We start from the raw sequence: 23,669 nt of genomic DNA on the forward strand, positions 1-23,669 counted from the left end.
CAATTCTAGTCTTTTAGTATTTTTTAAAAAAGTTATTTATTTATTTTTTTGCTCTATGCCTTTTTCTACATTCAATTTTGTATAGTTAAATGTGTTTTACATTATGGACAAAGCAAGGAAAATATGCTTTGATAAGACTTTGATAAGCGTAGTGTTTCTAATCCATGGAAATAACCACAGTGGCCAGATCATTTGGCTGTTCACAGAGGACTAGGATGTGTCACATGCCACAACCTCTCTGAATAACTCCACTTAAGATCTCACACGAGCACTGGTTGGCAGATTCCTAAAATATACCAGGCTTGAATTACGAATTACTACAGCTACCTGGTCGGTGGTTCACGCTGCACGCAGACACGTCAGACAACACGTGTACTCCAAACGCGTCCTCTCCACCAAAGTTAGTTCGCTCCATATTGATATAGTAGCAAGTTACTGACAATTAGAAAAATAGTGTTCAATGTTCTTATAACACAGCTTGCATATTTACAGAGCAGGGATATTTGAAAGTTTGGAAATTGATACTTAGACAAACATCTGCTCATCTTCCGGCACATTAACAAGGAAGTCATTATAAGCAAGTACTTCATTCTTCCCATAAAAAAATCATCTCATTGTGGTTTGCGCGCTTTTTCTTCTAATTGGATACATTTACGTAAATATTCTATTCGCATACCCCGTTGCGTAACACGTCACAATCGTTGTCGCCGTGTCGGAGGAAAGAACCAAATTTGGTCTGTGGGCGGTGCCTCGACTCACCTTGGTCCAACCGCCGAGGAGGGCGGAGACTCCAGCGTAGCTTCACAAAGTCAAACCTTATTAGCCATTACTGGCGGTTTTTGATACATTTTAGAGCGCTGGGGAGCCTGTTGGGATATACAGCCGATGTTGATAGAACCGTGAACTAACCAGAAAACACACTGTTGGTTACTGCTGTTTGAAAATGAGGATTCGTCCCGAAACCGTGTTTCTTGTTTGCCTCGGCTTGTGGATACCTGTAGCTCAGTCGGTAAGTTTGAAGGCAGTTATAAAAGTGACTTGACTTTCATCAGAATTTCTTTATCACTGATCAGGCTTTCGTTATATTTCATAGAGCTCTTGTGTTTTCTTTTTCGTTAGAATGACTGCTGCACAGATATAACGAGGCAACTTTATGGGTTTTAGACAAGTCGTGTAAAGCGCTACTGGGATTGTTTTACATTTTTATCAGGAAAGGGAAAAACGCTTTTCTTAAAATATAAACTACGCGAGAACATCCGCAGTCCGGTTCGGACATTTTAAAGCCGGTCATTTTTTGTCACAGACGAAACATGAGGCATTCTGACCTCTTTGAACCAAAAGAAATGATACGAACTTGCTTAGTCTACCAGGTATGAGGGTGCGGAAAGGCACACAAGGGTAATAATCTCCAGACTGTCTGTTATCAGCAGGCCCATATGTTCAGATTTTGATTGGATTCTTGTGAAAACGTTGAGTTTTATTTGAGTTTTTTACGAGAGTAACTCATGTCCAGACCACTGTCCTTGTCTGATAAAGAGGAGGAACATCTCTCACCTTGCTAGCTACTGTTAACCCATGACTTCTTACTGAGGAATGCTGAAGTGGAAAGTCTGAATGCCTTGTGGGCATTTATTGATGGTCGTACTTTCAGTCTCTATTCTAGACTACAAAGCTGCCTCTTCTCTTACTGGTAAGATGTAATGCATGAGCAGACTTTTTTGCTTGTTTGTGATGACTACTCTGAGATTTAAACAAATAACTTTTATATAGTTTCCTACCATGGATGTAGGGGAAATCAAGGACTATTTATTTATAAACATTCCATTTGGATTGGTTTCTTTTGTAATTCAAGAAGGTCTTATTCAGATTTCTGTAGTATATAGCAGAGTCATGGCTGTTGGCTTTATTTTGTTGCACACATCTCTCTTCCTCTGTATTATATAATTTAATGTTTGTCCAGATGAAAAGGTATGGGGGGGGGGGGGGGGGGTGACTTGACAAAAAACAGGAACTAGCATTCACCTCCTGTTTTACATACGGTTTCCTGAAGTGAGATCAGTGAGTCTCCTATAATGTACAGTAGCCCCACGCCGGGCATTTTAACAGCAATCTGCTCTCCCAGTTAACATGTACACAGAGGTAAGTTCGACATACCCAATACTCCATTATTAAAGGCCATTAGTTCCTCTTGTCTGTCATAGCCTGTGAGCAGATTTGGTTTTCTTGTGCTTTCAGTCTAGGCTTGGTTGGATCTTGTGAACACTTGGCCTGTCTGAAAATAAAATTTTTATTATGGCTCACTGAGACGTATGAGAGGTTAGAGCCTCCCCTAGTTGTTCTAAATGGAGCTTGGTCCTGCCACTGGGGTTTCAACTAATGTTTCTCCCATCAGTCCCACAACAGCTTGAACTATCCAGTCCTAAACTAACTTGTGTTTTACACAATTGCATCAAAAATAGAGCTAGGAGGTTTGTAAACTGAAAATACCAGTTTTGAATTGCTCATATCTTCTGAAAAGCTTTAAGAAAAGCATGTCCCCACTCTGGTCATGCCAGATATACTCTCAGTGATTGAAAATCTGGCTATGTGCTGAAGAGATTTTGTGGTTACTGTCATAACAGACTAATTGCTTTGACTACAGGCTTGTTCACATGGCTGTGTCATCTTGACTCACAGAGCCTGTGACTGAGAAGTTTGCTGTAAGCACAGAGGAAATTGTTAATGCCGATCTTAGACATGCCTTTGGTGACTCTGTTTGAAAAGAAATATATCACGCCCATATTTGACTGCAGAAATATCCCTGTATTTGTTGAAGGACGTTTCCCAATGAAATCTCCACCCTAGAATGTTTACCTGTTGTAATTTCACTTTGATTCATTTCAATAACAATCTCTGGAGCAGTCCTGAATGTCGGTTAATCAACAGCACTGTTTTATACTTTCCAGTTTATTGTCACAACATCAGTTAGGCCTATCTTTTTTTAAAGAGTTTTTTTTTCTACTGAATTTACCAGTGGGCATAGGGCATTACCTTTATCATATCTGTAATTTAGTTTACTTCTGATTATAAATCATAGTACATTATATATTAACACAAGGCCGCCTAACGTAACAATAGTTTTTTTTTTTTTTTTTTTTTTTTTTTTTTTTTGCATGTTCAGGAAAAAAACAATAAATGCTAGTTTGAAGAAGTGAACATTAATGTCTGCTTCTGACAGTTTTGTTGTGAAATGTCAGTGTTTGCATTCTGCTGTAGAAAAATTAGACACTTTGGGCTCTGCAGTATTTATCTGTCACTGTGAATTGTACAAAATGCTAACTACCATGAAGCTGGGCCATGCGAGTGTGCTTAGGGGTAATCTGATAAGCCTGAGAAGGTGTTTAGGGGCTTCAGGCAATTGATTGTCAAACTTTATTGTATCAAACTGTGACCACTCTGACCTTGTATTTATTCTTCTGATTCATTTTATCCTATTCTGCACACCTTACACATCGTTTGTTCTTTAATTAAGGACTGGTCTACGTGATGTCCCATTTGTGATGTTGGGAAACTCCCAGCAGAGGTTGCGAGTCATTGATGTGTCTCAGCTTGTTGGTCACATGACCCAAAGTGTGCATTATGATCAGAGCATGGTGGCTGAATGCAGAGTTGTCTTTAAGTTCAGTTCATCATTGGTGGACTCACCACACCCCGCTTGGTGTTTTACTGGCAATGTTCATCAGTTCTCAGAGCCAGTGAACTATGATTACACGGCCAATTACAGGTGTCCCTTACGTCAAGCTGTTATTGTTGTTTTTTTCCACTTCTCTTCACCTTTCATGTTAGATCATCAGTGACATCAACTACCTAAATAATTGATACTAATCAGAGATGGGCGGCTATGATGAGATATTGGCAGACTTGGGGATATATGAATGTTTTAACATTTTAGCGTAGCTGTGATGTCACACTGTTTTGTGTGTATTAAGTATCAATCTCAGACCTTTCACATGTATTCACTAGCCCATCTGTAGCTTGTTTAAAGTCCACTTGCAGGCTTTTCTGGTGGTAAATTGTCACCCAGTCTGTGTTCTTAGTTTATGCTTATTTACAGTTGAAAAGTTATATCTGCTCCCCTGTCTCTTTTTGATTAGTTATTATTGTTAATTTGGGCTCTTTCTTTCCTGGATGTCCTGCTGCATGGGCTAAACCTGTGCAGGTGTTGAAAGCCTCTTGTCTGCATGCCCAATATAGCCTTATTCCTCCTGGATAAGGCCACATTCCAGAGGGGGTGGTGTGTGGATCAGCCAGTACAGTCTTTGAGCCAGAGGGGCTCTGGTAGTAATGAGGAGAGAGTGAAGAAAGGGCACCCGGGGGCGAGGATTTTAAACTCTCGAGATCTGTCCATATGTTTTGCATTGACTGACAGTGTAAATGAAACCTGCTTGGCTGTGAGAGTGTGTATGAATAACTGAAAGGGTCAAGCTCTGTTTAAATTACACTGCTGATTTGCTATTGTGCACTGCAAAACGAAGCACATGGCGCAGAGTAGAGTCGAGCTGGCTGAGGTCAAGCAGAGAGCATGTGGTGGTAAAACATCTTATTGCTATGACTGGGCCTATGAGAGTGGGTGCACATCAGACACTACACTGATGCTAATTTGCTATTGCATACAGTTTTATATACGGCACTGTCATAGTAATGTGATGCTTTCCCACCGTATGCTGCCAGTTGTACTCTGTACCAGGTTTTTTCGCTGCGGTTATATTTCCCCCACAATGGAGGATATGCATGTGACATCACCGTTGGTGCATGATTACACCTACTGAGTGGTAGAAGCATTGAGGAGAAGTGTTGGAATTTGGTGTGAACTATTGTGTGATTGAACAGATAGGTTTGACAAGAATCTGGATGCATCATTGTACAGAATACAGAAAGCTAAAGAAAAGAGAAGACCATGTTTGCTTGCAAGACAAATTGCTGTTTTGGTGGCTACATAGCTAGCTTTGTATATTTGGAAGTGAGCTATACTTTGAATGAAGATACCTTTAAAGATCTTGATGACCACAGGAATTTTGTGTTTGATTTAATGATGACATTGGAAGAGAGGTTATTCACAAATCCATCCATCCATTTTCATCTGCTTATCCGGGTCACATAATGTTACATAATGTAAGTGGCGGTGTTGCCTATGAACAAAGTAGGCCTAACTAGCGTAAAGCTTTACAAATAAACATAAAACAATTACAATACGACCATTCATCAATACGACCAGATAAGTACTTTTTTGTTCTTGGTTGTGTAGTTCCCTTAATAAACACAGCCATGTTACAGAAGGCTTTACCCTTCCGTCTGACCACTCAGTATAATGCTGTGTTTTCAGCTTTTGGAATTGGGAACCTTGATGGAGCTGATATAAAAAAAAAAACCAGGTAATATCCACAACTGTTCTTAATAAGAAACACAATGTGGTGGGAAAGTGCTAAAAGAGTGAGGATTAAAGTGGTGCTAAGCATCCTGAGCAGAGAAAGACAGCGTTTTCCTGTTTGACTCATTGGCTGAAGGCTTCCAGATGCTGCTTGAGTCACACTTTGTTTCTGTCAGAACATAATGACTCACTTAAATTCCCTGATTGACAAAAGGAGAGTGCATTGAACTCCTTCATTGATGGAATATCAAAAGTACATGTTCCTTTGAGATATTGAGATGTGTGTTGAGCCCTTCACATCTGCACCCATGACCTTGACTGTGTAAGGGAAGGAAATGGGGGGGGGGGGGGGGGGGGGGTGGATGCCCCTTATCTTGTGGAATGCCAACGTGTGTCGTTAAACTTCAGACGGCTACTCCGCAACAGCTTTATCGCTGGTCGGCGTCCACATGTGTTCTAGCTCACTGTTCACTGGGTTTAGTTTAGGGAAACTGCTAAACATTAAGCCTCTGCTGTCTAAAGGGGTCTCAGGAAATGGGTAGTGTGTGTGAATTGTATCTGCCTGGCAGTGTGTGAGTGAATTGTCTGCTTCCTTGGGCAGCACCCATCCTAACCCCGGGGGAGGGGGGTTTCTGTCAGTGAAGAGGCGGGATATCTCGCACGTGTGAGAGTGTCCAGGGAAGGGGCTTTAACGTACGTTGAGCTATTTATATGGGGCCATACCTCTTCTGGCAGCCCCTTGCTACCCCAGTAAACATGTGAATTAGCACAGTCATTTACTGTAGTGTCACGCGCAGAGGTGTCGAGTGTCCACACTTTTGCCATTGTGCTGTTAATCATGGCGTGGGAATACATTTTGCTTAGGTGAATGGTTTGCACTGAATGCCAGATAAGAGTTTAAATGAAAATCTAGAGATGAATCGAGCTGTTTCATTATCTTGTAAAAGACAGATTGATGGTGGTAAGGGGGTCCTTTTGCCTTCACTGTAATTCAAAACCTTGTGAGTGCAAATGAATGCACTCAGGTACTTCTGTGTTTCTCAGTGCTACAGTGTGCTATGTACTTGCAGACACCACACTGGCTTTCTGAAAATACAGTGTAAAGAAAACACAAAGAGGCCTTTGACTCCCGATCCTCTGGTCAGGATGGAATGACTGGTGCTGTGCTGGGATAATCATAGGTGGCCACACTGCAATGAATGGCCCGAAGATGCCAAAATCCCTTACATGATCTGCCTTTTCAGTTAATTGTACTTCCCACAGCACGGGTGATCTCCACAACAGTGAGGTCTGGACTGCAGGACTTTGCTGACCAAAGTCTACTTTACTTGAAACTTGAACTTGAATGTCGAATGGTAGCCTCAGGACCTGGAAAAAAGAGGAGCTTTGTGACCTTTATGCCTTTTTTTTGTGCGTTTTCTTTTTTGTCCTGTTGGTTAGCCAAGGTACCTAAAGCTGTAAGCATTTTTCCAGTTGTAATCTGATACCACACAGCCACACTGGGCTCCATTGTGATTGGCTGTTGAGCTGAAACATTGTGAAAAGTGATACTGTGCCGTGCCACTGAGGCCAGCGAGGCTTTCTGAAGCTTGCTGTGTACGGCAGAGGATTGTAACAACGCTTTGAGACGCTAGTCACTGATGCATGTTTTTTTAATCATATTGTTTCAAAATGTCACTAACCTGATATTTGCTGTCATCATGGAGAGTAGTTTAGGAATTATGTAATGGGAAAACGTGCATTTAACTCCGTTCAATATCAAGTAAAGTGAAGCCTGCTGTCCCACCATTTCTTCAGGTTGAACCATTTCTGGGGTTTTATTTAGGTTGATCAAGAAAAGCTGTGTCCTTTACAACTTGCATTTGTTTGAAGGACCCTTGAAATGTAAATGCAGTGTAAAGATATTTGAGTTGAACAACTGCTGGCAGACCGCTTTAGGAAGGCCGGCTCCACTGAGTCCACTTATTCTGGAAGAGAACTCGGGGTCACAGGGCAATATGTCAAAGCTACACGACCAGAGGGCCAAAGGACTGTGGGCAGGATAAACAGGGGATTGGGAGGCAGTCTCTCCTTTGTACATGTTTGGTCCTTTTTCCCCAAGGTTGTTTTAAACCTTGCATAAAGTTTAATAGTTCCAATAGCAGATATATATTATGTTCTCACATGTAGAATCGTCACTTGTGTGGTGGTGAAGGGTAGCACACCCCTCTTGGAGCTGCAAAGACCAGATTGTCATGGGCAAAAGGTCACATGATTGATTGGGGTAATGGGGGTCATGTTCTGTAGCGTTCCATGGCTGCTGATGACTATTTCTTAAAAAAGAAAAAATAAAACAGCCTGGAAACGCATCCCAATAAACTGAACTGAACATACCTGAAATTAAACTGAATTTGGTGCCACAGTTGAATCTGACTACTGAAACGTACTGAGCATGCTACTGAAAGTTAATGCTCGCTCTCAAACCTTCTCCCTTGTTCTCTCACAGCAAAACTCTGCTTTTGTGCCTGAGGATGAAGAATTATCAGGAGACATTGAGGAGTTCTCAGGCTCTGGCTCAGGAGACTATGGTATGCTGCCACCTTTATCTGTATGTTTGTATGCTCACTTATCACTGTGCCTCATTATACATTACCACAGTAGGTTAATTGCACACTTTTTCCATAGCCTGCAGTTGCCAAACCCAAAGGATTACTTCTAATGAGGAAAAGGAATTGGAAAAATGATAAGAATGAGTTTCAAAAGCAAAGATTATTAGATGCAGGTTTAGTCCAGTGTATCCTTTGAAATTAGGCACTTAAATATTGCAAAATAGCAGGAAAAACATTTCCTTGTTTCGTATATAATGGAGATGGCTTTTCTTGTGTGTTAGTATGTGTGTTTCAGTTTAACTCATGATCCTTTCATGTTTGGGTTTTGTAGACCTCGAAGACTTTGAGATGACAACCCAAGCCAGTGCTAACACTACAAAGATGGCCTGGGCCACAGATGCCTCTGTGAGGCTTCCACACCATACCACCACACAGGTTCAACCCTTGCTTGTATCCAAGGCTCAAACATCACATCCCATCACCAAGGCTCCACCACTGCACACCACCATGCCCAACACGCCATCTCCATCTCCGACCTCTGGAAAGACAGCTGTCACAGCGAAGGAAATATTTGTTGCTGAAACCTCAACAGCCCACAACGAAGAGACTAGAATTACCCCAGCTACTACGCCCTACCAAAGCATTACAGAACGAGAGACAAGCATAAGTATAACTGAGGACACTGAAGAAGAAACTACAAAATCAGTAACACCGGTTGAGAAGACTAGTGTTTCATCTAAAGATGCTGACCAGTTATTTGAAGCCCCCGAAGTGGAGACCACGGCCTTGCCTTTAACCACAACAGACGCCGGTGAACCATCTGACAGTGAAGCTTCTGGTGATGGTCCTGAGACCACAACTGTTCAGGCTACCACGGAAGGCTATTTTACTGAGGAAAATGTGATTCCAGAGAAAGTTGGGTTTGAGAACTCAAAGGTAAGAATGCATTCTTGTCTTCGTCAACACCAAGCTAAAATGCATACAGATTAAGGTCCATTCATGTGTCCTATGGAAAACTTGCTTATTTCAAATGAATATAATGCCATTATGCCCCAATATCCTTAACAAAAAATATAGGATGGCGCATAAAATAAAATGTTAATGTTCACATGCTATTACACATCATGCTGTTCCTTTCCTCTGGATAGAATGATGCAGACTTTGGCTTTGAGAATGAGGGTCCTAAAACAAAATCAGGACATCCCCCGTCCGAGTCGGCTATGAGCGATTCATCCAAAAATGAGAGTTTACTGGAGAAGAAGGAGGTCCTTGCAGGTCTGTTACCACTTTATTTCAATGTCCATTAATAAAGCTCAATTTCACTGATGGATGAGATCATTGAATAGGTGGCTTTTTAAAATGGTGTCCCGTGTTTCCAGGTGTGGTTGCAGGTGGCGTGGTGGGTCTGGCCTTTGCGGTGATGCTCGTGGCCCTCATGGTGTACCGCATGAAGAAGAAGGACGAGGGGAGCTATGCATTAGACGAGCACAAACACCCCAACGGCGGCTACTGTAAACCACAGAGGCAGGAGGAGTTCTTGGCATGAAGACTCTTGGACACACTGTCACTCGCCTTCAATGCTTGACTGCCACTTTAAAATCTCCTCACTCACCAGATTCTATTCACCCGGTGACACTTTGTTTTATGTCCACGCTGGATGTGCAGTGCAGATTGGATTTGTTTCAAAGTGCTTGAAGGTTCACTTTTGTTTATATGTATTTCTCTTTCTCTCTTTTTATTTTTTTACTTTTTTCCTTTTACACTGTGGATTGAGACTGTTTTTAAGTGCCCCCTCTTCGCCCCATGAGTGAGGAACTCTGGAGACCGTCTGGTATTCTGCTCTCTGCCAACGTTGGAGAAACCCCAGCGATTGTGAACTGGGTTCTTGTTCCACTGTGCCTTAATTCCCCCACCAGGGAGCAGAGCAGCGGTCCACACCGTGTGCGGTAGGAAGTGCAGGTGCTTTTCAGCACCTCACCTAACTCAGACTGTTTGTTGCCTTGGTAACAGATAGTTGCCATAGGGACAGAACATGCTGTGCACTTTTTTTCACATGCAAACATTACAGTCTTGCTTGGGTCACATTTATTTCGTTTCATGGTCTGGGCATTCAGATATATTTTTTATTTTTTGGGGGTTCTGTACATCCTGCCTCTATTACAGAGGTGGAGAAGATGTCCCGTCCCTGTCCCCACTATTTCTTTGCTGAAACTCTGAAGATCATCTGTCAGGAGGTGTCCTGCTGCTGTATGTCTCAGTGCTAGGTTTATAAATGTCTCCTGAATCGTCTCCAGACACACTGTACTGAACAGAATCTCATTTCTGATAAATGATGATGGAGGTCAAGTTTTTGTTACTCCCGTTCCTTGACACAGTATTGGATGCCAGAGGTCCAGATATACAGTTCAGAAGCCTTACTGAGGTAGCTGATGGCTACTGTATATGAATAGGTCAGTTTTTAATAGACCTATTTGTGTAATTATGTATATGCTGAGTTTTTTTTTTTTTTTGTTGGTTTGTTTGTTTTTATTACTAATTTGTCTTTTTGCAGCAATTCCTTGTATCAAAGGACTGTTTGCCTGGAAAGGGCTTTGTGGAGAATATCAATGTTCGGCCATTTTGTTTTTTTGTTTTTCTCTCTTAAAATGTTCACTGTTAAAAGAACGTGGTGTATGATGCTGTATGATACAAATGTCATTAAATAAGAAAAAAAGGATGTGGATTTTACAATAAAATTGTGTACTTTTGTGCGAATGCTAATTCCTCATGTACCGTAGAAATGTCTGCTTCTGTGGATAGAGCCCAGTGCCAGTCTTGCAGCTGTCTCCCTCCTTGTGTGCCCCTCAACCACTGATGCCATACGATATGCAGTTTTTCTTCCTTCCCTTTATGTTAATGGTTTTACAAACGGAGAAGTGTTTTGACTCTGGGTGCTTTAATCCAATCTTCACATAAGCGCTACCACTTGAATTGTGGAGAAAAAAGTTGCAAACGCCTGCATCAGCAAGGCCATCAGAACTCCCTCTGTGCCATGGCTGCATGGCCATTCAGGCACAAGGAGCAGGCTGCCTGCCCGCCGTTCTTGTTTTGCTGCTGTGCAAAAGAAAATCGGACCAGATTGTCATTTGTATGAATATCTCTATTTATTATGCACAGTTGTTTTCTATGTTTAATAAAGGGTCGTTCTGTTTCACCACCATGTAACTTCAGGTTTGTGTTTTCAGTCGAGTGGGAAGGCCAAGTCGCCTTTGCTGAGAGAAGAAAACATGAGAAGAGTGTTGTAACTCAGATCTTTTTGTTCTCGTTGAATCATAGTGAGGTGGTTTCCAACTGCATGGTTACCTACGTTACCTAGTTACTAAGCCATCTACTTTAGTTGAGTGCAAGGATGAATATTTCATTTCACTGTTGGTGTGTTTGATTTTTGGAGGGGGGCGTGGGGGGATAGTTGCATAATAGGGTTATACTAACATTTAAAATCTTCTAAACAGTTATTACATTAATAGCAAGAATATTGTAGCATTACCATCAGAGATTATGTAGAAAACAGTCCAGCAGCAACAAACCTGTCAGTTATGACAGAAAGGAAAAATATTTTTGAAATGTTTATAAACCTAAAGCCAAAGTTTTTTTTTAAATCTATAACAAAAAATCCTAAGTAGATGATAAGGATCCCTTTTAAATATATATTCATGTAAATATGTTTGCTAACTTTAGTAATTTCAGCTGTAGTTTGTTAAAACTAACTAATGTACCATTAGGGGATCTAACTTTCCAACTGAAATTTCCATGTCCTTAGCAAGCCTGAGGGAGTGTAATTACCTAACAATTCCTGATCACACTCCTCCTATAATGTGATCAGGCTGAGTGACGGGCCCTGAGGGTAGTGAAGAGAGTGAAAGCAAAAGATGATGGTTATTAAATGTGATGAAAGTGAAGAGAGCAAAGTTGGAGACAAAGGTCATGGTAAAGATCAGTCAGGGACAGCATTGTCAGAGGTTCATATGTTATGATATACATAATTAGTAAGTTATTACCATAGAAAAACCACTGGAACTCATTAAAATTCTATGAAGACAAAGTAAGATTTTATGTCTAGCCTATATCAATTTTGAGTTTTGAAATTAAAAGAATGATTGAGGTTGCCAGTGTAGAAAATCTATCACATCTACTAGGTGTTATTCCAACTTTCTTGTAATTTCATTTCTTTTTAAAAACAAGTAATTCTAAAGAATAGAAAACGAGTACACTCGAATGCCTGCTACACTATATTACTATAACTAAACTAAGAGAGACACTAAGCGACCTAAAACAAGTATACGACACTGACAGAAAAAATGCAGCAACATTCATGTTTAGCTACTTACAACCTTGGGGGAGGCGTATGGCAGTGTGGAAGTCCTCCCAGTTCAGTCACTGGCCAGTGGCGACACCCCGCAGAAATGGTGGAGATATCTGAGGGAAAACCGGGCCCCTCGCGGGGTAAACAGGAGGGAGAGATTGTGAAATCTGAATAAAAATGTGTGTGAACTTGTCAGTTATCCACGGTGGCTGGTAGCTAATGTCAAACCCTTACTGTTATGTTATTCTCTATATTTGCTTTCCTGAAGCTTGACATAAATGACTAATGGTTGAAGATAAACCCGTCCTAACAAGTTTATACGGTCTCTGCAAACATTAAGACCAAGTGGCCTACTTTGGTGGCTAACCTAGAGCAGTCTTGGGAATTGGATAACCCACCATTTTTTAAAACAACAAATTCTCATACATAATTAGCTAACTTTTCGACCTACCCGACACAAAATGTCTGCAGCATACACAGACGTGGATATAAGCAGGATCCCATATAATTCATGTGACTAAGTAGGCTACAGCCTAACGTTCCCTGTCTGTCGTTTATTCCCAATTGGTCGTGTTTTAATAACCTAGTTTTAATAACTATTGCGCACCGAGGCTTAAAGTTTGGGGTTGGTAGGCTTTGGGCCAAACCACATATAAAAGTAAAAAACAAAGTACTACTATAGAACTGTCGTTCATCCTTAAAACAATCAGTTCCTTAAAAAAATCAGTGTGTATTATTATATGTATTGTTATATGTTTTAAACGATATAGGCCTACGGTAGTTCAGAATGATGTGAGGACTGTGTTTTTGCCGGTGGGTTGCCAGCCTCCTTCCCGTTCCCCCAGCTATTTCTCACACCACTGGGTGAATTGTGATAGCTGTTTTTTAAACGCTGACCCAGTTCGTGCTTGGTGAAATAATGGTGCGATACTTTGCAACCGAGAGATCACGAAGCAAACAACCATTTGTTAGCTTATCCCTTATTCTCGGCAAAAGTTATCTTTGCACGATAACTGTAGACACACATGCAGAAATGCCGAAATGTTTATATGCAGCAATTCTTTAATTTGTTTTCCAACTGAGCAGTTTTATAGCAGCAAGTTAAAAGGTTCGTTACTAATCAAATCCGTGAATTAATGCAATAAAGAGCATACATTGCCTCATAGCAGTTCTCTTCTATTTAATCAGAAACCTACATTCATGCTGGAAGCTGTCTCGCAGTGCTTCGGTTCCTAAGTCTGTCCGCTGTAAGGGACCCAATGTGCAGCGTCATGTTTGAATGAGTAATTCTCCACTGAGTGACTCAGATGTCTTGGCACTCCCTGACTGCATGCTACCACATGTACAGAAAACATCTCTCTCTCTCTCTCTCTCTCTCTCTCTCTCTCTCTCTCTCTCTCTCTCTCTCTCTCTCTCTCTCTCTCTCTCTCTCTCCCCCTCACTCTCCCACGACATTTGGCTTTTCCGGTAAGAAATAAATGGCATAATAATTTCAGAACTGCCCATACGAGCAACATTATACAGTTCTTTCTGTTTAAAGTTTCTAACAATGTTTACATAACCAAAACATAATGAAATTTATACAGTTCTTTCTGTTTAAAGTTTCTAACAATGTTTACATAACCAAAACATAATGAAATTATTATTATTCAGATACCTTTAGACAAATATCGATCATTCGCGGATAGATTCTCTCACTTGACATGTTTTATTGTGTTTAGTTAATTCACTTTAACCTGGGACTAAATACCTTCAAGACAATAACACCAGTATGGGGAGGGGGGGCTCAAGTTGAAGATCCTTGTTTCGGGGAGGCATCAATCACTGGACCACTGTGAGATGACATTTTCAGGGGTGTCTGCATAAAGGATTTGAAGGGACAGGAGCAACCACACGAGCTGAAGTGTTATGTGTTTCAGAGATTTGATCTGGCATGCCCAGACTTGCCCCAGGGTGCTGAGGAAGCTGCTCTCTTTTTCCCAAGAGTAGATCATCCATGTAAGATCAGTGCACGAGGAATCTAGCCTCAGGCACAGTGAGACAGTGGGCTTGGAGAAAGAAAGGGGGGGGGGGGTCTTGAAGACCCCACACACTGCAGAGCTGTCCAGCCGCCCATGGGGTGCCAGGGAGCAGGAAGTGCATATTTTTCAAAGATGTGGCGGGCCTTCATATCTGCAGCAAGGTATATCTCCTGCATGTCGCTAAGTCGTTTATCAGTTAACAGCTGAGCTGGAGCACAAACACAGGGCAAACATCCCATTATTCAAAGACATCGCCTCTCATTTTGCACCTGATGGAATCCATATGGTGGGGGATCTATGAGGTGAACTGCCTCCTTATTTTGGTGGGTACTTCTCCAGTGATTTCATGTTTGGGTATATACTTAATGCCAAAATCAAACTTGCTTGCAACGCAAATGACACACGCACAGTTCTAATTAAAGCAGCAGCGTGTATCATGTGCTCTTCTAAGTACAACATAGCAATTGCTTTTCAATTGCTTGTGAACAGTAAATGAAGCTTGTGAACAAGCTTTAACTAGCTTGCTTTACCACAGCTTCACTAGCTATTTCTAAATAGGCAGAAGTCCCAGCACACTGATTTTCATTGCAAACCAATAAAAAACAATATTTTATTCCCAGTAGATGACACAGTCAAACTTTTTTTTAGATGTCTTGGATTGATTGACGTCATTGTATATTACTGATTTATTTATTGTTTAATTAGTTCCTCCATTAAATAATTAACTTTATTAACTTAGAATTCTTTGATGTACTCTACATTTCTGTTAAGGAAGGAGTGCAAAGTTTCTAACCCCTTTTTCATGATTTGGGTGAAATCGGGCCACTGATCTGCTCAGGCCCACATGTCTGTTGTGGAGACCCATCACAGGCTCCTCCCCCTAATGAGCTTGTGTACTCAGGTTGTCACATTAAATCGTAAAGCAGACTTTCAGACTGTCTTTATGACTTCCTCCTTATCCCAGCTAGTGGAAATGCCCCTTCTGCACCACCATCCACTGTCTACCTCTGGTGATAGAATGACCCGTTGGTTCTAAAATGTCAACATCATTTGTGTGTTCATTTGCAGTGTGTGTGTGTTTGTCTAGGACTGGTCTCAAGCATTTCTCTGATAGTGTATGAGGATGTTTTTGTATATAATTTGGGTGCATCCTGTTTATGGGTTGTCTATGAATCAGTGTTGCCATTTTATGATTCATTTGTGATATTGGTGGTGAGTGAGTCACTTATTGTAGTGTCCTCTTGTTCATGACATTCCCATATCACTCCATGACCCCTTGCTTCCCCAACAGGGTTTATCTACCATGCTCTTTCGTGGAGTCCACATGATATTCTGAAATCTGCATGTAAAGTCTTCACACACCCAATTCCTGTCCATGTAGTCACACATTTTTATACTAAGGAAATAGGAATTCAGGTCTGCTTTATTCAAGTTTCATATTCAGCTCACAAGGCCTGTGGAAGATGCCTGGTGCCGAGGGCAGTTCTTTTATTATTATTTTTTAATGATAAACTTATTAGCTTTACCATGTTTTAACATTGTAGCTCTCACATATTGGCACTCATTCCTACATGGCTTAATAGCCTAATTTTCTCCTGATTGACTGCTTGGCTTGGCCGAGCCTGCCCCTTTAACACGCCAAGACAGCCTCATAGATGTCATGGTTTGTAGATATGGGGAACTAATCCCTCAAAATACCTTCCCCTCAGAGGCAGCATGTGCAGAAATGGGTGTCCCATAGCAATATTTCACAACTCACCATCAGAACTTTTGCTTTTACTGGCAGTGTTGCCTGTGGCAGTTCTGATGTTGAAAAGCAATCCCTCAGTTATGCCGTAGTGAAATAATGAGCTAAGAATGTATTCTGCCTGAAGCATCTGCATGTATTCATATCTGCACACAGTGTGACTGAATGCTATAGCGGTGTGATGAACAGAGTGTAATAGAAACCGAGTGGATTGGTTAGTGTCTGAATTTCCGTCTGGAAGACTCCTGATTGTTTAGTACCAGGTGTGAAGTGTGTTGCAAGCATACACTTTTTTGTGTAAATAGGAATTCTTATAAAGATAATTATATTAACTAATTTACAGTTTATTTGTCTGGTTATGGTATACTCGAAACATTGCTTCACCGTCATAATTCTGTCTTTAATCCAAGGCAGTGCTTGTGTGTACCTGCCTAAGAAGATCAAAAGATGTAAGTAGATAGAAAAAGACAAGAATACAGACAGTAAGCACTCTTTGTTATGTGTAGTACCTGATAATACCTGACAGCATCTAGTCATGAGATTACAGCAGTCTGTTTGCTTAGTACAAAATGTTCCCCTCCACATTTACTGTACACAGTCAGTGGAATGTGTAATATTAAAATCACAGACAGTTTGCCCAAGAATTGTCCAAGAAAGACAACTGGTTTACTTTAATTAGTTGATTCAAGAAATAATAACTATGATTATTTGACCTGTTAAAAAATTACTTGAGTATAATGGCACTTCCAACATCTGTTTTCTTGTAAAGTAAAGTTTCTAGGGCTAACAGACATCTCTGGGATAAAACCTGAGGTAATGACAGAGAGGAGGAAGGTTATATAAACAATGGGAGAAGATCCATCTAATTCCTGGTGTGTCTGCATTCCAAACCAGGATCCAATAAGAACCAAGTGCCATGCATTCCTGTACCAAGCATCTCCCCACTTTCAGTGAAACCATACAGTAATATCTCCATGGGAACATCTCCACAACTCAATATACAAAAACCTCACAAAACAATGGTCACCTGCATTTGCCTGACATTCACATTACCATCTGGCTATGCACTTTTCTGCATGCCTGGTTACCCAGAAAACAGTCAACTGAGCCATCGGTAATGTGGACCAACTGAAGGAATAGCAGCAAAACAGAGTAAAACCAGTATTGCAGTAAGCTTCACATGCAGTACTTACACATACTGCACATTCCCTAAAGTGACAACGACTTTGACTACTGACCTATTTTTTTCATTATCACGTATTGTCTATTTGCTGTTTAATGTATGTGTATTAAAGTCAGTATCGTCTACTCTGCTGCTCTGTATTATCTGAACTGTTTGTTATTATCAACTGTTATTTGTTATTATTAATATGTCTTATGTATTAACATAATCCAAAGAATTTGTATACATTTGTGCATGTGTGCATTGGACAAGACAATAAAATGGATTTTGGTCATTTTTTCTCTTCCTATTCATTGTCAGATTGGTTGAATGAAACAAAGTTCTCCAAATGTTTTTCTAGTTTACTTATGTAATGGAGTCATTTTTAATAATGAATAAGTGGTTTTACTTAAAGCATCTATTCATAAAAATTAGATAATAATGTCTTGCCATCATGAGTCGGAGTCAACGTGATCTTTTTTCCATTTATTTTCTGCACTGATTAGCATTTCTACCACAATGTGCATGCGACAGTCTGGCCTGAGACCTGATGCCTGCAGTAGACTTTTGAAACATCTATACAAATTTTGCTGATGATACACATTTGGAAAGCATAGTGATCATAAGATTGAATGGAAAATGTGTATATTTTACTGGTGGGATCCCTGTGTTTAAAGATCACCAGCTGTTTTGAACATGTGCTCTGTATGTGACACTACAGAAGAACACATTCTTGATTGATGTGACTGCTGAACATTTGGCGTTAGATAGTGTCCAGAGCCCACCTTTCTTCACGAAGAGTGCTCACATGCCATCATTAGACCATGGCGACCCCAGCTCCTCCTGCTCCACTCATGTTTTTATGGTGGAAATGCACACAGCGGCCTGGCTCGATCAAAAGGTAAAGGATCACCACATCCTTGCTGGTCTCCATTAACGAGTCCTGGAGGTAGGGGCATGATTTATTGGTCACTTTCTAGAATGGAGCTGGAATTGGTGGGTCTTTGGGGCTCTTTGGTGACATGTAAAAAATGCCCTTGCTGCCTGAGTTAAGGAGTGAACTTTTAATTAGACTATCATTGTGATTGGCTTGCTGCTTGTGAAGTAATAATTACTTTTGTGCTTTTTTTTTTTTGGAAAGCAATGCATCTCTGTCGTCTTGTTTCCCAGTAAAAAAAAAACATGGCAAATGTATAGGATTCCCTTTTGTTTAAGATAATTCGTGTCATAGTTTTATAACATTTGCCACTGCTGGTAGTCTATAAGTACTTTGCAGTGTTTTTAATTGGAATTCTGGGCGTCTTTATTTAGCAGCCATCATTGTGGAAAAATGTTCTCATTCCAACACTGAGTCCATATCTTTCCTCTTTTGCTTCTGATTTTCCTCCTGTTCACACTGCAGTCATACTCAAAATTATGACAGGCTTTCCCAGTGTGATAAATAAACAGGCTTTCGTAGCGGGTAATTAATGTTGTCATTCATCGCTTTAATGGGGTGGGGGTAGGGGGTGAGGGTGGTGGTGGCAGTGCTTTAAAGTAGGTCTGTTCTGGGTACCAGATGACTGGGTTGAGGGGTCAAAAAGAGAAAAATCAAAGGCCCGAGCTTGTAATTTATTGTGGGCTGTGATCTCACACTGCTCCCCGAGTAGAATTCCACTGGTGATCAGCAATACCCTTACTTATTCCATATGGAGAATACCCAGTCTCTGTTGTCTCTGAGACCCGTGGTGATATCTGGCCCTCACCACATCTCTAGCTTTACATTAATCTACAACGTCTGCAGACCTCTTAGTGTGGCCTGCGTGTGTCTTTGTGCTCATGCATGTATGTTTATGTGCATGCATCTGTAAGAAAGGAAATATCAGCAAATATCTGCTTCATCTCTTGCGGCTGTGAGTGCTTTGCCATTCAGAAATGAGAGAGCTGGAAAATGAAACAGTCACTTTACCCCCAGGGTTGATGCAGAGCACAACTTAACGAGTCACTTGCTGCAAACCCTATAAAACAACTGCATAAATCAGGACTTGAGAAAAGTCAAGGGTTGGCTGAAGTGGTGATGATAAAACATTTCCATTTAAGACAACAAACAATAGATGCAGGCCAGTATTTTCCACCCCAGTCCTCAAGGACCTCCTGATGATTCAACTTGCTCTGCCTCAGCTCCCCACACACCTGAACCCTGTGATCAAGAACACTGCATCCTTGTTAAGCTCAACTGGAATCTGGGAGAGAGCAAAAATGTGGACCATCCGGGAGGGCCGGCTAGGAAATTAATGGTGAATATAGTTACATCTGTCCTCAAAATACTTCCAAAAAGCAACGCTAGCTGAAGCCTTTTGCTTTTCACAGAAGAGAAAGAGAAAAAGTGAGAGAGAGTGACAGAAAGAGAGAAATAATGAGAGAGGTTTTGGTGCTTCGGTGTTATTTCCAAACCAGTGTGTGTAGATACCACACCTGCTACCTATCAAGCTATCAAGTTCAGCAGATGAAAGAATCAGTCACAGACTCAGTGTCTTTGTTCTACAGATATGAACAAACATACTGCATTACAGTCTGGCATTACATTTAAATAGTCTCAGACTGTCTTTTTTTTGAGGACCTTGTTTACAGAGGACTCTCCTTCAGAGGGAAATTCGTTCTGGCTGAAGCCATCGAGATTGCGCTTGTGATAACCTTGACCTTAGTTCTACATGTCTCGCTAGAAAAATAAATAATATTTACATTGTGTTAAAAAAATTACATTCAGTTCTTTAGGATAGAGACATTTTAGACAATGACAAATTGTCTGGGATATCTCATATGTCTTATATATGTCAAAACATATATAAAAAAACAAATAACTCTCCAAATGCATTGACAAATAAATTGTATATTAGCATTTTTCACCACTAGGAAGTGAAAACTGATCATCATACCAAGAAAGGAATCTACACCTTATCTGCACTAGTATACACACCTGTTTATCATTTTATTCATCAGCTAAAGCCTTAGTCACTAAAGGAAGAAAATGGAGTGTTGTAGGCTATGAACTGAAGCGGAAACATTATATTATATTATTTTTATCTAATATTTAATATTTACTATAGATACTGTAATGGTTAATGGTTAATACTAGCAACATCAGCAAGGACAAATCATGCCCTGGTCACTGCCTTTTTGAGATGCTGCCATCCGGGAAGAAGTACAGAACCATCCACACATGGACCAGAAACAGCTTGTTCCCCTGGGCTGTTGCCTCCATCACAGCCCACTGACTATAATCCCCAACCCCCATCCAAACAGACAGCACACTGCAGTCAGGTCCCCCTCACCTTACAACTGTACTGGAACTACTTTTTCACATATTTCACCCACAATCGTGTATTATACTTGCAAACTAGTACTTGCATATTTATTTGCACTCTGCAATTCATTCAAACTCCAGTTACTCTCACTTTCTGCTGCTCATGTAAATATTGTAAATTACAAATCTCTTCTATTGGCCTCTTGTATCTTGTTGTCTTTGCTGCTTGGGAAGTTGTCAACAAAGTTTTGTTATTCTCACATATAATGACAATAAAGATTATCTTATTCTCTTCAAACTTCAATACCGTATATTTTGCTTTTTAAAGAGGCTCTCTAGAAGATATTGCTACAGTAGGACATGAGGAAGTCCATTACTTATTTAATTTTATAATGGTCATTAATGCATGTATCAACGCATCAATAATGCCTAATAGTTGAAGTATATACTATGGAAAAATACATATAGCAAAAATTAAAAACTGAAGTATGTTGAACTGTTAAACTTACATTGTTTAAAATCTGAATTTTAATTAATGAAAATCTTTGGTTTGATTTTACATTTTCACAAAGTCAATTTTGTTCAAATTACACAAAAATCACAGTGTGATTGTTCACCATCACAAAAAGTGAAGCCACCCACTGCTATGTGAGACGGTACTGTGATGTCAGGCTGGCTGGAGGAATCAGCAGGCCTTAATGGAGCGTTTGTAGACAGTGAGAAGCATCCTGTTTACCTCACAGCATTCCTGCAGGAAAGTTCATCTAGTGGAAGAAGCCCAGACAGGACTGTGGGTGGGCTGAGACATAAGAGTGGGACACGTCAGATGTACAGATGGGGCAATACTCTTTTTTTCATTTCACTATGTAATGTAACTCAATAGATCAAAGGTCATCTTGCCTCCAACAAGAAGAAGGTAAGTGGTTTGTGTCAGACAGACCATTTACTGTGCAATTACTTCACAAATACTGTAGATCAACTTGATCTTCCAATTAAAAGTCCCCAACACCCTGCTTCAGTTACTGCATAAGGAGGGTTTCAAAAGGTCGAAACTAAAGCTCTTGGCAAAGACCTGAATAGACCTGGGTGTTTCTTGTTTTTTTTTTTTCACCAAAACTACATCACTGACATTTCGTGGTTTGAATGTAGACCTGACAAATTAATAGATAATACACAAAAACTATCAAATGAAAAGTATCAGGAGTGTCAGATAGGGTTTCAGCCTAATACAGAAGCAGGTTACAAAGGTAGTTACAGGAATTACAGTCATTCAAAGACAGAATTACTGGAATTTGTGCTTTTGTGCATGTATGTGTGTGTGTGTGTGTGTGTGTGTGTGTATTTTTCTGTGTGTGTGTGTGTGTGTGTGGGGGGGGGGGGGGGGGGGGGGGGGTCGGTGCTTTTAACTATTGCCAAGGCTGGAACAGAGCTGAATATTAAGTGTGGGATCTTAGAGTTTAAAGTGTTTAAGATTTGTTTCACATTTTTACATGCACACAGTATTCTTATTCAAATACTGTTCATGCATTGAGATTTGAACATGAACCTGCACCATGAAGCTTCTTGTTAAACAGCCCTCCTGTCCCGTTTTGTGCATTACCACAGAAAAGTGGGACTGTGGCTTCTTTACTGTTTAAATCACTTTATATTTAACAAGGAAAATTGCATTTGTTAGCAGTTTTAAGTACTGGCTCCACAGGTTGTGTCAATAAATGTAGATATGAATCTAAAGTTGCCTTATATTGAAAGGCACATGGGAGGAGGGTCCATCTCTCTGAGGATGTAAAATGTATTAGTCAGTTAGATGATTAAGGTTTTTCAGACTTGTGCATACAGTACAAGCCCTACAACATTGGGAAATCTGGGTTCCTAAGCCTCTTATCTCTCAGATGTGACGCACAAAAACCGAGTACTGAACAAAGGGCATGGGGAGATTGGGAAATTCCCTCTGTATAAAAATTGGTTAAATGAAAGAGTACTTTGGCACAGCTATTGTGTCTTCCTCAACAGCTCCAAGCCTGAATGTCCCATGTTGTCCTCTTGTGTACATGGGGTGTGCACAGGGCCGGAGTGGGACACTTTTTCAGCCCGGGAGTTTCATGCCCAAATCCGGCCCAAAATTATTTTCCCCTCCCAATCGGCCCAAACTAGAGATTGACATGAGCCGGCCCATCGGGAATCCTCCCGAATCTCCCGATTAGCCACTCCGGCTCTGGGTGTGCATGGGGCTTGGGGAAGTGATCTATATAGCTAAGAACATGCTGATATTCCAGGTGAAACAGATATCATGGCACCTATTGATAGTACAAGAGGAAAGAGGAATATTGCTGAGCTATGAAGCAACAGACAATTGGATGCTAACAGGGGAACATTAGGACTAAAGGACTTTTCTGCTACCTTGATCTTGTACTGCACCAAGTTGTGTTGGTCTTTGCTCTACTGATCATACTGTCATAACCTGTTTGCCATACATGCATGAACACACACACACACACACACACACACACACACACTCACACACACACACACACACACACTCACAGGCACAAGCACGCCATGCAAAGACACAGACACAAATCACATGCATTCTCGATCAATAAAGCATAACTGCTAGTTATCACTGATGCAGTCATGTGCTATTGGGAGAAACAGGAGAAAAGGTGGTGAAACGTAAATGTTCTGTTCCTGGAGACACACTACAGTCAAAGATCAGGGAAACAGAGCCTTTTGACTAATTTTGGACAATTCACCCAATCACTACTAAACCAGGAACATCACACCATCATGTTTAACCCAGGTAGGATTGTACACACAGCACCTTTTTTGTAAAATCTGATCAACCATTTCCACATGCTCACAAGTCTTTACAGTAGAAACCACTTGCTTGGAGGTTCCATTTAGTTGTAACCATTAAACAGGTGTAAAAGGACCCCTAATCACATAATGCAATGCTACGTTAGTTCATTTTGATTAACCACAGAATCCCAATGGTAACATTCGGCATATCTAATGCCCCCTTCCCTTCTATTTAGATATATTTCTGCTCACCGATGCCTCTCGGGCTGGTTCTTCCAGCCCTGGGAAGGTGTGTAGTGCAAAAGACATGACCAGGCGCTTTG

General features: G+C 40.7%; 1 protein-coding gene and 1 long non-coding RNA gene across 3 annotated transcripts; one reads left to right on the forward strand and one right to left on the reverse strand.

Annotated features, from left to right (window-relative positions):
* Window positions 1–803: 803 nt before the first annotated feature.
* Window positions 804–11,188, forward strand: LOC143480093 (uncharacterized). Its single transcript, XM_076977574.1, has 5 exons — window positions 804–1,009; window positions 7,893–7,974; window positions 8,327–8,931; window positions 9,144–9,270; window positions 9,375–11,188. The coding sequence occupies exons 1-5, from the start codon at window positions 944–946 to the stop codon at window positions 9,539–9,541; spliced, it is 1,047 nt and encodes a 348-aa protein (XP_076833689.1). The 5' UTR covers window positions 804–943; the 3' UTR covers window positions 9,542–11,188.
* On the reverse strand, window positions 5,059–13,678 carry LOC143480096 (uncharacterized). Of its 2 annotated transcripts, XR_013121774.1 has the most exons (6): window positions 13,534–13,678; window positions 12,366–12,450; window positions 11,818–11,872; window positions 11,522–11,561; window positions 7,090–11,246; window positions 5,059–6,775 (listed from the first exon to the last, which is right to left on the reverse strand). It is a non-coding gene; the product is annotated as an uncharacterized LOC143480096 (long non-coding RNA). The 2 variants fall into 2 exon arrangements; XR_013121773.1 differs by lacking the exon at window positions 5,059–6,775 and having other exon boundaries at window positions 10,927–11,246; window positions 12,363–12,450.
* Window positions 13,679–23,669: the final 9,991 nt, after the last annotated feature.

Source organism: Brachyhypopomus gauderio, chromosome 17, assembly GCF_052324685.1.
Source record: "Brachyhypopomus gauderio isolate BG-103 chromosome 17, BGAUD_0.2, whole genome shotgun sequence".
Classification (NCBI taxonomy): domain Eukaryota; kingdom Metazoa; phylum Chordata; class Actinopteri; order Gymnotiformes; family Hypopomidae; genus Brachyhypopomus; species Brachyhypopomus gauderio.